Source organism: Myxocyprinus asiaticus, chromosome 37 (assembly GCF_019703515.2).
Source record: "Myxocyprinus asiaticus isolate MX2 ecotype Aquarium Trade chromosome 37, UBuf_Myxa_2, whole genome shotgun sequence".
NCBI lineage: Eukaryota > Metazoa > Chordata > Actinopteri > Cypriniformes > Catostomidae > Myxocyprinus > Myxocyprinus asiaticus.
The window spans coordinates 39,268,558-39,286,267 of record NC_059380.1 but is presented as its reverse complement, the minus strand read 5'-3'; the positions used below and the strand labels follow the sequence as shown (position 1 = coordinate 39,286,267).

Here is a 17,710-nt window from a genome sequence, read left to right as displayed (position 1 = left end):
AAATTCTGAACTTTATAACTATTAGAATATTACAATTATTAGACATTTAATGACTAAGTTACACAGTTGCGTGGAAAGCCCTTATATGGAAAACGTTTGGGTGTGGTTTGCACAAATAAATACTGTGGGAACACATCTGATTTCGCCAACATTAGGACAAAGGTAAGAACAAATATTTGTACGTACGCATCTGTTGTGAATCCAGTGGAAATTTAACGCAAAAACTTTTAATGTGCATGCAATTATGCAACCTGTTCGCATTTATTAATGGAGACACAATGAGAATTCAAATATTTATACTGACCAAATTCATAACTTGTTGTTTGCGCAAATAAATACTGTGGGCACACAATCCCTCATTTAGGCTACGTCCACACAAATAAGTTTTTGTTTTCTCCACCGAAAACAAAGCGTTTCGAAAATGCCCCACTTTACCACATACTTTGTTAAACGATGATGTTAGGAAACTGAAAACAGAAAACGAAACGAAAACGGATTAGGGTGGACATGGCCTTAGAATAATCGTGATTCGTAATTAGTACGAAGGTATAAACAAATTTTTGTGCGTATGCACCAGGTGGAAATTTTACTTGACAGCTTACATTGCAAACGCAAGAACGCAACCCGTACGTATTTATTTGTGAATGAGACCCAATTAACACAAATGTTTAGACTGACAAAATTTGTACCTGTGTTTGTGAATGAGGGCGTTGAACGCCATTCCATCACGCCAGCTGGTTGTGAAGTTATGGATGTTAACGTTTGGATAGCTGTGAAACACACACGAGAACTGTCAGAAATCAATGACACGATCACAGGAGCGTTCAGTGAGTTAGCATGAATTCTGAACATCAACTCACCCGGCGGTCTTCATCTGACACCACAGAAGCAGCGCATCTTTAGCCGAACGTTTCTCTTTATTGTCTTCGGTCTCGACGCTGATGTCCTGAATCTGTTACACACACGAAAACGCAATACGGTAAAAACTCTTTTATGAAATCCATTCAAACAAAGATACAATGAAAATGTGTTATCTGACCATTATCTGTGGAGCAGACGGAATGATGCGCTTTACCTGGAAACGGAGGATGATGGTCCAAATAAGTCCGAGAGTGAGTCGGTGGTTGCCGTCGACAATATCATGGGAGCCCATGTTCTCCAGGTGTACACGTTGTTCCTTTAGGAACTGAAGAGCTTTGTCCACGTTCTCCAGACAGTGGATGCGCATACGGCCCTTTGTTGGCTTGGGCTGCAGAAAAACATTATCACATTTGTAATACATGTATGTGAATGCAAATTATATTGTTTTCTACCATATATACATAGACAATATACTGTTTAAAGGGTATCAGAGCTCGACAATATGGATTTCGTCTGTTGGCCAAGTAGGCCACAAAGCCAAATAGCTGTTTTTAGCAACATTTCAATATGTACCAGAGAAAAAAATATATTTCAAGTACTGTGCAAAAGCACATAAGATGTTTCACAAAAGCATTTGTCTTAAGATGGTTATTTATATCTTCAGCTTTAGTGTGTCAATTGGAAATATAAATGTTAGACTCCCAAACATTACTTTTGCAAATAGAAAAGATTAGAATAGAAGAACAGGGAGCCCTGCAACAGATGTCATGGCCCCCACAGAGCCCCCACTGAACATCGTGTCAGTCTGAGATAATATAAAGAGACAGAAGCAATTGAGACAGATTAAATAGATAGAAGAACAGGGAGCCCTGCAACAGATGTCATGGCCCCCACAGAGCCCCCCACTGAACATCGAGTCAGTCTGAGATTACATAAAGAGACAGAAGCAATTGAGACAGATTAAATAGATAGAAGAACTGTGGTGAATTCTCCAAGAAGTTTTGAACATCCTATCTGCCAACAACCAAGAAAAACTGTGTCCAGGTGTATCTAGGAGAATTGAGGCTGTTTTAAAGGCAAATGTAGCTTTTTTATGTTTACTGGACTTGTATGATATTAACTGATAAATGAAAACTATTTATGTCATTATTTTTGAAGACATCCTCACTATGCAACATTTTTCACAAGTGCCTAAAACTTATGCACAGTACTGTATATTTTTCATTGTACGAAGTTTTATTAAAAAACAAAAATTAAAAAAACTAAAATCTAACTTTATGACAGCCATTAATTCACCTAAACACACTTTGTTGGAAAACACAAAAAAAATAACTGTTTTGTTTTTGTTTTTTTTTAACCCATGATGCTTCCAAGACTTTGACACATCATTCCCGCACTATTGACATATGTAGTTATAACATGAAATTACAAGTTATTCACATTTTTTACGTCAGCTGGGGTTTGGCGCTGCTCTTTTTTGCAGATGAATTGATGGTTTGATAAATTTATTTGATTAATTACTACAGCAATGATCTATAGAAAATATACACAAACATCTCTTTTTAATAAAAGTTTACTGCCTGCTTTCCTTGGGCGGTAATAGCGCAATGTTTATCACGTCGGGCAAATTGCAATCTACAATATAATGAGCCTAATTTACACTGAAAGGAGACCTGTTTGCAATCCTGTTTGGAAAGGGCTGACAACCAGTGGCATGTCAGGGTCATTATTTAGGGTGGGGCACAAACAATCACTTAATCAATTATCCGATCTTGTAAACATTGAAGAATAATTCCAAATGCTGTCCATCATTTTGACAGATAAAAAAGAAACAAGAAAAACATTTTAACCTAATTCATTAGTTTTGCCTTCACTCTTTGTCTCTCACATTCCTGCTGTGCATGTGCCCTGTTTATTCTCTGGTATTAATATGCGTTAAGATACGTATTAACAGGCACCATTGTTTACACCTGGTAATATGTCCCTTTTGTGTTTGGATTTTGAGTAGAGGGTCTCTGATTTCATGACTGCATACATCAATCATTACTTCAGTGTGTTAATGCATGATAATAAAGTGCAAAACTGCATAATAACAAAAAGATAACACGAAAAAAGCAGCGCATCATTTCAGCAAATTATCCATGCATTTAATATAACGTAAAATAATAAACATCATGTTTAGAGCAGAATTGTCTGTTATTTTAGTGGAGTAACTGTGTCAACTGAGCTTCACAGATGTGCTTCTCATGTGACACTTTATGTTCACATCAGGGACTATGAAGTTGTGTGAACTTGTGCATTAACTGGCAAAGTTTAAAAACCTAGTTTTAATGCAGCTGTTAACTGACAGGTAGAAGTTTCACACTAGAACTCATTGGTTTCACCGGACTCAAACATGTGGAGTCAAAAAATATATCATAAAAGCCTATCTACTGTCATGTATGTGCCATTATAATGGATGCTACGCCCCTCAATGCCCTAGTACTTAAAAAAAATGAAAACAAGTATGACTGATAAAAACAGATCATGACAGATATTTTACAGAGAGTGCTGAATAAAGACTTTTTTCTAGTGAATCTGAACGTGATTAAAACGTACAAATGAAATTCACTCACTACTCAGGTCTGCACTGAAGAGTGGCAACTCGCTCGTGTCAACAGCTTGACATACATATGATCAAAGCTTTTGATTGACTCAAGGGCAAAGGCATACAAGCCTCTAAGGCCATCGTTGAATGCTTGTTGCACGTGTGCATGATGTTCTCCAGATCTCCGATGATTAACACGGAAGATGAAGGGCTAGCCCCACGCATAACAAATGAGAACGATCACATTTAGACTAGAATTTCTCAAAAGAATATCGACTTATTTCTTGTATAATGGACATAAAACAAGTTTAAGTTGCGGAAAATATATTATTTCTTAAAATAAATGTATGATGATGCCATGCAATTTGCACAACAGCGCCAACTCTGGTGGGGCTTAGTCCCACTTGTACCTAATGCAGAGATGCCTCTGCTGACAACGACTTCATACAGATGTGGTATTATTTTAGCGCTGATTGCGTATGTTTAAACTAGATTGCGGGTGTTTAGTGATTGAGACACAGTTTTTGCACTAAAATACCATGCGCACGTTACCTGACGTAAACAGATGAGGACGAATGCAGAGAGCCTGACATTTTCCGCCAAATCGAATTTGACATCTCTGAATGTAAATTCATTATCGTATGCTTACCGTAGCGAATTGGAGTAAGGCAGGAAGGCAGTTTTGAACACAATAATGGTATGTTCTTCAGAATTCAACAACAATTATCAGTACAACCCATAAATCCAATTATGTATGTGTGCAAGGTATAACAGCAAATGTACGTGATCAAAAAACGTAAGTGGTAGTGTGAACACAGAACTAAACTCGCTCACACTGGCTAATTTTTGCGTTTACTTCTACTTTAGTGCAGATAACTTTGAACTCTAACATTTCTGAATTCTAATTTTTAATTTGTTCACTTTCATTAAGAGGTTTTGCATTTATATGAGCACATGAGAAGGATGGTAAGGGTTAACAGGGATATCCATTGTAGTCAGCGTTCCCTGCAGAAACTAGTAACTCGACCCTTAAGATTCAGTTCAGAGTTGAGTTAATGATGCAGTGGCTTTTTTTCCAGTGGAAGACAACTCGATCCAGCGGACAGCTTCACTGGCTATTTTTCTTTCTGACACATGCGAGAGAGGAAAGAATGTCTCGCAGGAGAACCTACGTGTCAGAAAATGCGATCTATTAAACACCTCTGAAGAGAACGGCCCACTTTTTACATTGAGGCCTAGTTAAGAGGCTAGTGGAGACCGTACAGGGAAAGAGAAACACATGGAGAAAACAGAACATCCCAAAATAACAAAAACAGCAAGAGTGTCAGGATCCTGCCACAAAAGTAAAAAACAAGACTAGACTGATGACAGGATCCTGACAGCTTTTAATGACTTTAAAAATGTCAAGTTCTAACCAAGTAACAAATATCATGAATTTTTAAGTCATGAATATCAAGACGTGTTCTTAGGGTTTCTCCATTTGACCTAAAAAAAAATGTGCCGTTTTATGTCACATGACTACCACAATGGCTACCTGAAATATTAATAATATTTTAAAACAAAATTGTTTCACTGCTTATAATAACTACTTATAACAACATTTATCTTTTCAACAATATCAGCTTTTAATGAGCCTTTTTTTTTTAACAGTCACTTCATTTTTCACCTCCAAAAAATCACAAGACTTAATACTTAAGCTCAATCTGAACAAACCGGTAAATGTGTAACTAGGTTGTAAAAGAACTTTATGCTCAAGGTGATGATTTCTGAGAAGACTTTGTGCTGAGGCGCGGTCGCTCTGTATCTGGTGAAAGTGGATAATATAATGGATGAGCCCTTGAGGAAGGGGTCGGACAGCCCATGTCCCTCGAGGTCTGACTATCCTGTCAGGCTTAGAGAGACAACTCAATCGCCAGCTCATACTCGGGGCGCGGTAATAAGAATGAGAGTGTTTCACTAATGAGCTAACGAGGCAGCGAGGCAGCAAGAGGCGGGATTGACTCCATCCTCCCTGAGAGAGGTGTAGGTGGTACGTTCCTTACTGCATGGGTAAGAGGAGCTCTGGTAGATGCTGACACACACACACACACACGCTGCAGAGTCAATGCAGGCAGTGTGGCATTAGGTAATGATATCAGCAGTTTTCTATTGGCCCACTGTACCAGTAGAAGCCGTTCTGACCTGCAGGGCAATTTCTGTAAAAGCAACAGTGATTTCCCTATTAGTAAATCACCAATGTCCTAGGAGCTAATAACCTGTGACTTATAGTTAATATCAACCTTATTAAAATACTAACTGGGTGGATCTCAAAAACAACATGTCCAGGACTTATTTCACCCCAGAATCAGATGAGAAAAATTTGAAATGATATTTTGCTCAGATTTAAGCCTAAAATTGAAATGAATTTAAAATTAAGCCGATTTTTATTAATAATAAGATTTTTTGGCATTGTGACATTATTTTCATAAAGAAATAAACATATAAATAATGATGAATAAATACTTCAAATATTATACAGTTACTGTATTTTTTTCTCATAATATTATTGGTGGGAAAATGTGCTTAAATGTGCTTGAATGTCCTTAAAATGGCACTGAATGTAACAAAAATACACCCAAAATTCAAAATATAAGGAATCTGACATAGAGCAGAAGGAAGCAAGTTCTCTTCCAGGATAACCTTGTATGTGGCTTGATTCATGCGTCCTTCACTAAGACGAATCTGCCCGATTCCAGCCTTACTGAAGAACCCCCAGATCATCACCGATCCTCCAACTGGTCATCTAATGGTTAGACGGAGACCTCGAGAGGCCTACAATCCACAGTGTCTCGCACCCACTGTGAAATTTGGTGGAGGACCGGTGATGATCTGGGGGTGCTTCAGCAAGGCTGGAATCGGGCAGATTTGTCTTTGTGAAGGACGCATCAATCAAGCCAGGTAAAAGGTTATCCTGGAAGAAAACTTGCTTTCTTCTGCTCTGACAATGTTCCACAACTCTGAGGATTGTTTTTTCCAGCAGGACAATGCTCCATGCCACAAAGCCAGGTCAATCAATGTGTGGATGGAGGACAACCGGATCAAGACCCTGTCATGGCCAGCTCAATCTCCAGACTTGAACCCCATTGAAAACCTCTGGAATGTAATCAAGAGGAAGATGGTTGGCCACAAGCCATCAAACAAAGCCGAACTGCTTGTTTTTTTTGCACCAGGAGTGGCATAAAGTCACCCAACAGCAATGTGAAAGACTGGTAGAGAGCATGCCAAGACGCATGAAAGCTGTGATTGAAAATCAGGGTTATTCCACCAAATATTGATTTATGGACTCTTCCTAAGTTAAAACATTAGTATTGTGTTGTTTAAAAATGAATATGAACTTGTTTTCTTTGCATTACTCGAGGTCTGAAAACACTGCATCTTTTTTGTTATTTTGACCAGTTGTCATTTTCTGTAGATAAATGCTCTAAATGACAATATTGGTATTTGGAATTTGGGAGAAATGTTGTCAGTACTTTATAGAATAAAACAAAAATTTCATTTTACTGAAACCATACCTAAATCCAGAGAAACTGATAATTTTGCAGTGGTCTCTAATGTTTTTCCAGAGCTATATATATATATATATATATATATATATATATATATATATATCTATATCTATATATACAGTATATATATAAACCCATGTTGGCCAACTGCAAAAAGGAAATCTGCTGACATGCTCTATTTACAGATTGTGACTCTTTCACTAAATGAGGAATGCATTTGCGATGAATTAATGTTTTGTTTGGACACTTGCCCTTGTCCTGTATCTGTGAGGGCAAGTCTCGACAAAAACACTGGCCTAACTGTTCAAACACATCGACAACAGCCCTGCTAGCATCAAATTAACTTCTTTGGAATGAAATATAAGCACAGATAAAGTTTAGATAAGCTGATGAAAGGGGAAGTACAGTCACACTCGAAGGAAATTTATGGCTTTTATAATTCACATAAAACGGCACTACCAAACTTCACGGTCAAACTGATATCGATGGCAAGACGGCATCAGAAGAGAATGGATGAACTGCTTGACAGGGTTGAAATTCAAGCTCAGCTTCACTTTGACCACCGGCCAAACACAACGATGAGTTTCAGTGTCTTTATCTACTACAGTATTGTGTCCCTCGTTTCAGGAAAAGCTAAAATTAGAATGTGACTTGTTCGAAGTACAGGCAGTTACATGGCCTTGGTGAATAACACAGAGGAAGTGTAAAAGGAGGGTGTTTTTTTTTTTTGTTGGCACTGTGCTTGCCAGTGAAGAGTAATTTTATCGAGGGTCTTGAGAGATAGTGAAAGCATGTGTGAACACAAACGCTGCGGTTACACGTGGCTGCGGTGTGGCACCTTTTACACACACGTGAGCCTTGTAATCCTGACTGAGTAATGAGTTCTCATGTTTCATTCCTCCATTTGTAGAAGGCTTTTCATAATGACCTAGTAAACATTTCTTAGAGAGTTACTGAAGAGATTGCAACACCTATCCAAGAGGCTTCAACAGACAGTTACATTTGTATTTCTGTATTTTCCAATAAAATTATCTAAATATCCTTAAAACAAGGTAAATTCTCATGAGAAGCAGAAATGCATGAGATCTTAAAAAATTTCCTGTATTTTCAGAGAATGTGAGTCAAATATGAATGTATTTTGTCTTGCTCCATTGGCCAATTTTATCACGTTTCTTTGCTGGTGTTGTCTAAATTTTAGCGCCGTTTACACCAGGTATTAAGTTGCATTTTGGGTGATCCGTTTGAAACAGAAAGATGCTAAAGACAGGAGTTAACGAGGTCCAAAATGTTTTGAAATTTGTCCACTTCAGCCAGTGGTCGCAAATGCATGTAACCCACATTGGGCTCGTCGAGTAAACGTTTAACCACTTGAATGCGTTTGAACAGAAGCAAAGCACCGGCCATTCAAATGTCAGTCATCTGATGCACTAAAAAGTTGCTGGCTTTTAAAGGAAAAAAATTACTAAAATAACAGAGAATTCTGCTCTAAACTTCATATTTGCTCTTAGAATAAATGCAAGTATACTGTGAGAAACGGTGCACCAATATTTTTGCACCTTTTTTGTTCTGTCACGATTTTGCTCGTTAGTTTCATGCAGTAATACACTGACATAGTGAGTGACTGATGCATGTTGTCATGAAATCAGAGACCCTCCCATTGAAATACGAACACAAGTGGTCAAAAGAGACGTATTGTAAACGGTGACATTTCTCACCTGTTTTTTGTGAATGGAACTTTTGAATCTTGGGCAATATTGAATATGTGGTGAATTTACTTTGTTTAGAGCAAGTTTAGATATTTTATTGTAAAACAAGACAAATATACTGATTAAGAATGCATGTTTTATTTTATTTGGTAGTGACCATTATTCAGTTTAAACACTGTCCTTTTAAAATACATGGACAACTGTGGGGTCAAGGATACAACCTCACTGGTCTTAAGTTCTGTGTCTTACCCAAGCACCCAAAACTGTTCTTCAAACACAAAGTTCATGGCCCATTGACACAGAAGTTAGAGTTTAACTGTGGATCAACTCGGGAGGAGGAGACGTCTGGTGCTCTCAACTGGAGTCCTGGGAAATAATAACCTGCGACTTATAGTTGATATTAAACTTATTAAAATACTAACTGGCTGGATCTCACAAACAACATGTCTTATTTCATCCAAAATCAAAAGAGAAAAATTAGGCCTATTTTTTAATAAGATGTTTTTTCATTGTGACATTATTTTCATAAACAATAAGCATATAAATAATAATGAATACAGACTTTAAATATACTAATAATTTTTTTTTTACATAATATTAATGAGAATTGGTGGGAAAATGTCCTTGAAATGCCACTGAAAGTGACAAAAATGCTCCTAAAATTCAAAATATAAGGAATCTAAATAAAAAAACATTTTTTAACAATTTTTACTTATATGTCATAATATTGTATAAGTTGATAGAAATAAGAAAAATGAAGACTATTTTTATTAACATTAAAATATTTTTGCACTGCGACATTATTTTTGTGACAATTAAGGACATATCATAATTAATAAATCTGAAAAATGATTACAATTGACAGACATAAAATAAGGTTTGTTTGTCTTTTGTTTGTTTTGCGGTTACTAATGGTCACAATGCAAACAAACAAACGTAAAATGGTCGTAAAAACAGGCTTTGTGTTCTTTTTCCAAAATATAATTTCTTATGTTTTAATTCTGGGGGAAATCTGACCCGGACATGTTCTTAACAGGTTTTGTCAGATACACCCATCTACTGTAGATGTTCCATTTATTTCATTTGCAGCACAGGTTCCAGGCAATTTCCATCTGGGAAGGTGTGAACGGTAGTTGAGTTAAACCAACCTAAATAATGCGCTGTAAAAGCCTTCCATTTAAGTGGCTATTTTCTCCAAACTCTTTGAAAGCTGTCCTCACTTATTCTCTGAACAGGAAAAAGCAGTTTTAAGCAATTAGATGATGCATGTGGATAATCGCAGTGATAAGAATGAAAGCAAAACCACTTGGCTAGTCATCCAAACAGGACTAGTAACCGAACACTCTGCTAAAGTACAGTTTTTGAATGATAAAATTTGAGCCAGCACAACCGATCATCAAATAATGACAAAATAATTACACCTCTTCAAAATGGGGGAACAAACCACCCACAGCCAGATAAGAACATTTATGCTCATTTTGATGGTTCCGCCTGCTGTTGATGACATCATGACTCTAAAAGCATTCTAGCTCACCAGTCTCTCCCCGGACAGCACCTCCAGCAGTTTGATGAGCATCCGTCCATCTCGCAGGTCCATGTAAAGATCCGTGATCCGGCATGACACACGTGCCAGGTGGGAGTTGACCCATTTGGTGAAGGTCTTCTTCTGTACGGCCTCTCGTTCATCTGCAGGAAGAGAAAGCGACATTTAAGGCTCTGAATTTAACACATGATAACTGGAACCCGATGTATGTTACAGTGATTTTACCATGGTATACTAAGTGAATTCCCTTAACCAGAGAAAATTCACTACAATGCACTTCCTTGAGGTACATCCTTGATATACAGTTGTGCTCAAAAGTTTGCATACCCTGGCAGAAATTGTGAAATTTTGGCATTGATTTTGAAAATATGACTGATCATGCAAAAAAACTGTCTTTTGTTTAAGGATAGTGATCATATGAAGCCATTTATTATCACATAGTTGTTTGGCTCCTTTTTAAATCATAATGATAACAGAAATCACCCAAATGGCCCTGATCAAACATTTACATACCCTTGAATGTTTGGCCTTGTTACAGACACACAAGGTGACACACACAGGTTTAAATGGCAATTAAAGTTTAATTTCCCACACCTGTGGCTTTTTAAATTGCAATTAGTGTCTGTGTATAAATAGTCAATGAGTTTGTTAGCTCTCACGTGGATGCACTGAGCAGGCTAGATACTGAGCCATGGGGAGCAGAAAAGAACTGTCAAAAGACCTGCGTAACAAGGTAATGGAACTTTATAAAGATGGAAAAGGATATAAAAAGATATCCAAAGCCTTGAAAATGCCAGTCAGTACTGTTCAATCACTTATTAAGAAGTGGAAAATTCGGGGATCTCTTGATACCAAGCCAAGGTCAGGTAGAACAAGAAAGATTTCAGCCACAACTGCCAGAAGAATTGTTCGGGATACAAAGAAAAACCCACAGGTAACCTCAGGAGAAATACAGGCTGCTCTGGATAAAGACGATGTGGTTGTTTCAAGGAGCACAATACAACGATACTTGAACAAAAATGAGCTGCATGGTCGAGCTGCCAGAAAGAAGCCAATGCCACAAAAAAGAAAAAAATTGAATAAATACATTTGATATTCTGTATAGTTTAAAATCTGAATATATAGTTAGATATTCTGATTATATGGTTGTAAATGTGAGTATAAAGCTATAAATCCAAATATATAGTTATAAATCTTGAATATATAGTTTTAAATACAAATATATAGTTAAAAATTCTAAAGAAATTAAATAAATTTGATATTCTGAATACATAGTTGAGAAACTGAATATATAGTTAGATATTCTGATTATATGGTTGTAAATCCGAGTATAAAGCTATAAATCCGAATAAACATTTGTAAATCTTGAATATATAGTTGCAAATCTGAATATATAGTTTAAAATAGAAATATATAGTTAAAAATTCTGAATATATAGTTATAATTCTGAATAAATAGTTAGATATTCTGAATATTTAGTTGAAAATCCAGACAAAAAGTAATAAATATAAATATATAGTTGTAAATCTAAATATATATATTTATAAATCCAAATATATAGTTTTAAATCTGGATAAACAGTTACAAATCAAAATATTCAGTTATTAATCAAAATATTCAGTTATAACTCTTGATTATAAAATTATACATTTAATTGTAAATACAAATGTAAAGGGATACAGTTTAAGTGGTAATCCTAGTATAACCAGCACTCACCTTTCAAACGTTTGTAAAAGTTACTTCAATTAAATAATATTTATGAGCTAAGCTGATGATCAAAAATCATTCTTAGTTTCCTAGTTTTATTTGCTATATTTAGACTGGTATGAACTACATTTTCTAAGAAGAAGCAAAGTCCCTTTTAAGGAAGTCAGGTCACTCGGTGGCCATGTTCAGCAGCCCTGCGGGACACTATTTTCTATGGAAACAAGTGCAACTCCTCTCTAATTGAATGGGGAAAGACGGAAATCACCAAAAAGGTTAGTCAAGATTACGAGCAAATAACATATGTCAAATCAGCAGTAAAATCTGACAACGATGGTAGCATAATGATGGTATCATTGTGCTTCTTTAGGTCAGATCACACAAAAAAAAAAAAAAAAAAAAATTCAGCTGGTGCAGCTAATGCCTCTATCACAAAGGCATTTTCTTTTTACATTAAGGTGGGACTTTAATTCCTAGATCTGCCATACAGTATTCAATTTTATGCTTCTCCCATTTATAGTGTGCAGTGTCCCATCTCCTCCTATACTGTCTCTGGAAGAAATCAGGTCAATGATATGATCCCAAAAATATTGCAACATTTCAATGAACCTTGGTTTCAAATAGTCCATGTGAAACAACATTTTCAACTTTGTTGCAAAAATAGCCACCACTTTTCTGTTGTTCCTGACAAATGTTAAACCACTCTGCCACATTTCAGCCATTTTCCACCGTTATCCCATAATTAATATGCTTGCAGACAATTCCCCACCAATCAAATGAGACAAACAATGTACATTGGACATAGGGGCGGCCGTGTTTATTTATGCTAGTCTACGGGCTCCGCCCTCGGACGAGCGATTCAGATACATGAACAGAGAAGATAATTTATTTATAATCCTGCCAATGTTCCTGTTATTGCATTCCATATCCTTGCACAGACGTAAGCATCGGATTAAATTGTTCTCCCGCCTTCACTGCGAGACAAGAGCGTTTTTCCTGGTTGACCCATGCGTGTTAAAGATGACAGGACGACCACACCTTCCCCCAACCTGAGAGTCTGACAAGGGACTGTTATTAAATCAGAGAGACAGACTAAAAATGAGGGGAGAAAGGGAGAGAGAGGTCATCGAGACCCAAAACAAAACAGAATCAACAAACAGAGGAAGAGCAGCTTGTGCCAATGAGGGAGGCCAAAGATCAAAGGGTCAAACGCATCCACAGCTGGGACCATAAACAGCAAGGGATAGTTCGCCAAAAAATGAAAATTCTCTCATTTACTCACTCTCATTCTATCCCAGATGTGTATGGCTTACTTTCTTCTGCATAGCACAAATTATTTTTAGAAGAACATTTCAGCTCCGTAGGTCCATTTAATGCAAGTGAATGGTGATCAGAACTTTGAAGCTCCAAAAATCACATAAAGGCAGCATAAAAGTAATCCATAAGACTCCAGTGGTAAAATCCACGTCTTCTGAAGTGATATGATAAGTGTGGGTAAGAAACAGATCAATATTTCATGCTTTTTCACTATAAATTCTCCTTCCTGCCCAATAGGTGGTGATATGCACGAAGAATGTGAATTGCCACAAACAAAAGAAGACTGTAAAAGTGAAAGTGGATGTTTATAGTAAAAAAGGACTTAAATGTTGATCTGTTTCTCACCCACACCTATCATATCACTTCTGAAGACACGGATTAAACCACTGGAGTCATATGGATTACTTTCATGCTACCTTTATGTGCTTTTTAAAGCTTCAAAGTTATGGCCACCATTCACTTGCTTTGAATAAACCAACAGATCTGAGATGTTCTTCTAAAAATCTTTGTGTTCAGCAGAAGAATGGCATGAGGGTGAGTAAAGGATTTTTGGGTGATCTATTCCTTTAAGACAGAGTACTTTAAACTCCAGTAAACTCATTGTAAGCCATCAAAACATCTTGCAAAAAAAGGCACTTACAAATGATTATTTAAAGAGAAATTCAGCCTTTCTTCCTAATAAATCAAGTTTTTTTGTGTGTTTACTAAAAAAATACTGTAATACGATATCTTTAGAGCTCTTTTGGTGTCTTTGTTTGCTGCAATTCTCTGATTAGTGGATCCTTCTCTTCAGGATCATGGATAGTGAAGTTCTTCACCAGGAATTCAGATTTTAATTCAGTTAAAATAACATGGACTGATGGCTTCAAAAGAAGAATTTACCATCGATTAACAACCTTAAACATCTACATGTTATTGAAATTCGCCTACAAAAAACATGAATGGGATTTTTACTTCCAGAACCAAACTGTTGCACTCTACCGTATGACATTGCTTTAACCCACAATAATCTTTCTGTAATGTTGTAAAGATCACACACTGGGAGCATCTGTACACACTCTATGCTTTACAGACAATGACAAACAAATGTATGAAAGTAAATGGCATGTGCCGAACTGACGAATTATTTTTCAAAGGCGACACCGCAGCTATGAAAGCAAAGAAATTATACATCCAACCAATCCAATGTGGAGGCCTCATCTCTCATGTCAACCATCAATACACACTCTGATGTATAAACACACATGTCTAAAAGATTTTTCTTCTCTGACTTATTGCTGTATAAGAGACCCAATTGAGATATTAAAGAGATCACATTGGTGCTTTTCTTTCCTCTGTGCACTGAAACATCTGTGAGGAAGAAATGGCATCAAACTTCAATAAGAGCTTGTTGTAACATGCTCCTTTCTGCTTCAAGGTTGCAACAGAGACAACTTCACAAGTTTCGGAGTGAAGTCTCACAGAACTATGGCTGCATTGTGAGCTGATAACATCACAACCAATGCCACCAAACACTACATATTAGCAAGGCCTGCGTGTACTCCCAGAGAACTGTGGGTAGGGTAAACAATGGCGGCAGTGTTCCTCCCCGCAGGCCTGGCAAAAACCGCGGGCAAGACTGCAGGAATGCATCTGGACTTAACGTTGGGTAAACACATCCAGTCTACCCGTTTTCAGTCTCTAACGCTGCAATCTCACCGCTAACACTATGCAGAGCAGTTAAAGTGGTTTCAAAATAAATGGACATGTAAAAAACGCATCAAACACAGCTCATCTAGAAGGCTTCAGTTTGTTTATGCTGACTTAAAGGGATAGTACACCCAAAAATGAAAGTTCTATCATCATTTACTCAACCTAATAGTATTTAAAAAAAAAAAAGAGAAACTTTGAAAAGTGTACTGGCTGCTCTTTTCCTTATAATTGCAATGAATGGGGACTGGAGCTTTTGAGCTTCAAAAAGGACACAAAGCCTAATAAAAGTATCATAAATGTAGTTCATACAATTGTGATCTAAAACAACACCAAACTTCAAGTCATTATTCATTGATAATCTTCCCCTCCATGTAACAAGAAGACATTCTTAAAGGAATATTCCGGGTTCAGTATAAGTTAAGCTTGATCGACAACACTTGTAGCATAATGTTGATTACCAAAATCATAATTTCGACTCTGTTCCTCGTTTATAAAAAAACAAAAACAAAACATGGTTACACTATGATAAAAATCGCTTACAGGGTTTACTGGCAAAACGTCATCATGGCAACAAAGTTGTAATACTGGATATAACTTATTTTTCTTACAATTTTCTTATACCAAAATCATGTTAGCATGTAAAATGTTTGCGTACTATACTTTTAAAACATTGTGTATTTTAACGTTTACGGACTGGCCCCACTGACTTCCATTGTAAGCACCTTTTTTTAAATAAACAAGGGACGAGTCAAAATAATTTTGTGCAGTAATCAACATCATGCTAAAAATGTTGTCGACTGAGCTTAACTTGTATTGAACCCAGAACATTCCTTAAAAAATGTCTCTTTTCTTTTTTTTTTTTTTCACAAGAGAAAAAAGAAATTAAGCCAAATGGGTTCGGAACACCATAGGGTGACTAAATTATGACATAATTTTCATTTTTGGCTAATCTATTCCTTTTAATACCTGTTAGCTTGGAGATAAATACTGATATGACACTAAAAAGGAAACTTTATACAAGAGATTTAAGGAAAAATTAACAGGAACATTTGATTTAATAGATTTTTAAGGGCAATAGCAAAGTCAACTGAATGACATCTGGAATTGAGGTTGAATTTACAGGCCTTTGGGCAGAACAAGCTGTTCGGATAAATCAATACTGGAGTCTGGATTTGTGATCAGGTCAGGGGGTTGCTCTGATGTGGGGGGCTGGAATAGTGTCAGTTTGTCGAAATTTTGACAGAATTCGCTGGCCCTCTCGTCTATATGGTTCTCAAAATCAGTTTAGGCCAGATGAGAGAGCTCAGAGATTGTTGATTTATTGGCATTTCCTGTATCCTCGAAATCTTTGTTTTCTGACCACAAAACAAACCACACCCTTCCCTGCAACAAGAGATAATATTATCCATGTGTTTATAAGAATATCTGAAAAAAGCTATGAAGAACAAAAACTATTAGGTTGTGTGATTGCATACCAAATATCAGAATTAAACTTTCAGGAAAAGCATCCGTCTGCATTATCTCTCAGTGATAACGTACAACAATCATCTTGAACAAGTTCCAGATGGCATCTTTGCGCATTGCGGACGCATCGATACCATTTTTTCTCTTCCGATCCGATTCTGATATCTAAACTCTCAGTATCGACCGATACGATCCGATACCAGTGTTGTTGTTTTTTCTTAATCAGTTTAGAATACTACAGTATATACCTCACTGTGTGGAACTTATTGGGGGTACTTTTTTATACGTAAAGATACACAAACATCTAACTACACGTTATTTCATTATAAAATAGAGAGAGAAAAAAATGATTACATCAAAAATGTGTAGCCTATTAAGAAACTTTCTTTTGGAAAAGTCTACTGGATAATGCAGCAGCCAAATTAACAGTAATTCCAGGAAACGTCTACAGTAGAAAATACGCCAGTTCTCTTTACACATTTTTTCAACTTGAAACTGGACTTTTTTGTTTTTTGTTCACAGTAATACGATATCAGTCCACTTCTCGATCACAGTTTTTTTTTTTAACCCAGTCAACTTAACAATTACTGTATTTTAACATAAAAGAATATATTTTTTAATTAATTATAATTATTAAATAATATTAATGATTAATTATAATTATTGTTGCTGTTGTTATTGTTAATAATAACAACAATAAAAACAACAATAAATGTATAATAATTAAGAAAAACAATTTTCAATCGTAATGTATTTCAGTCGTAATTTCTTAACTTCAAAACAATGGGGCTTTAATTTTAACACTCTAACGATGGTGACGTTAAAGGTGCTATATGTAAGATTGACAACAAGCATTTAAAATGGGTACTGAAGTCCAAATTCAAAATATTGGAGAGTTGTCTGCCCCGCCCCAGACTCGAAGCTCACGCGGGTCTCCAGAATGTTGACACGCAAATTAGCCAACTCAGCATCCGTTTTAAAGGATTTCTTGGCTTTAAGCTGCCTCCATCTTCCAAAGGCATCTCCAATATTTATCCTTGTTTTACTACGCCTCTGGTCATGGTGGTTTTTAGATGGATGGTGAGGCTTTTTAGGTCGGGTGGAATCTGTAATCTCTGATCCAGTTCGTTTGCTGGCTTCCATGGCTGCAGCACACAGTGATGTTTGCCTGCAAACTAGTTCAAATCTGGCAACCCAGCGGTGTCGAAATACTATTGGTGAGTGGGCAGTGGGCGGGATCACACAGGCCAAAACATAAACAGAAATTCCGGCCCGGAATGGAAACGTCAAA

The 17,710-nt window shown here is 36.6% G+C and overlaps 1 protein-coding gene across 4 annotated transcripts in view; it reads right to left on the bottom strand.

The window, feature by feature from the left end:
• Positions 1-17,710, bottom strand: part of LOC127427841 (spectrin beta chain, non-erythrocytic 1-like) — a 117,429-nt gene that overhangs the window by 41,767 nt on the left and 57,952 nt on the right. For all 4 annotated transcript variants that reach the window (XR_007894987.1, XM_051675666.1, XM_051675667.1 and 1 more), the window contains 4 exons: positions 10,234-10,385; positions 1,076-1,249; positions 861-952; positions 690-770 (listed from right to left, as the gene is read on the bottom strand). Coding sequence is in view for 3 of the 4 variants with exons in the window: in XM_051675666.1 (XP_051531626.1) it covers positions 690-770; positions 861-952; positions 1,076-1,249; positions 10,234-10,385 (499 nt within the window). In the remaining variant the exon portion in view is untranslated. The remainder of the gene's footprint in view (positions 1-689; positions 771-860; positions 953-1,075; positions 1,250-10,233; positions 10,386-17,710) is intronic.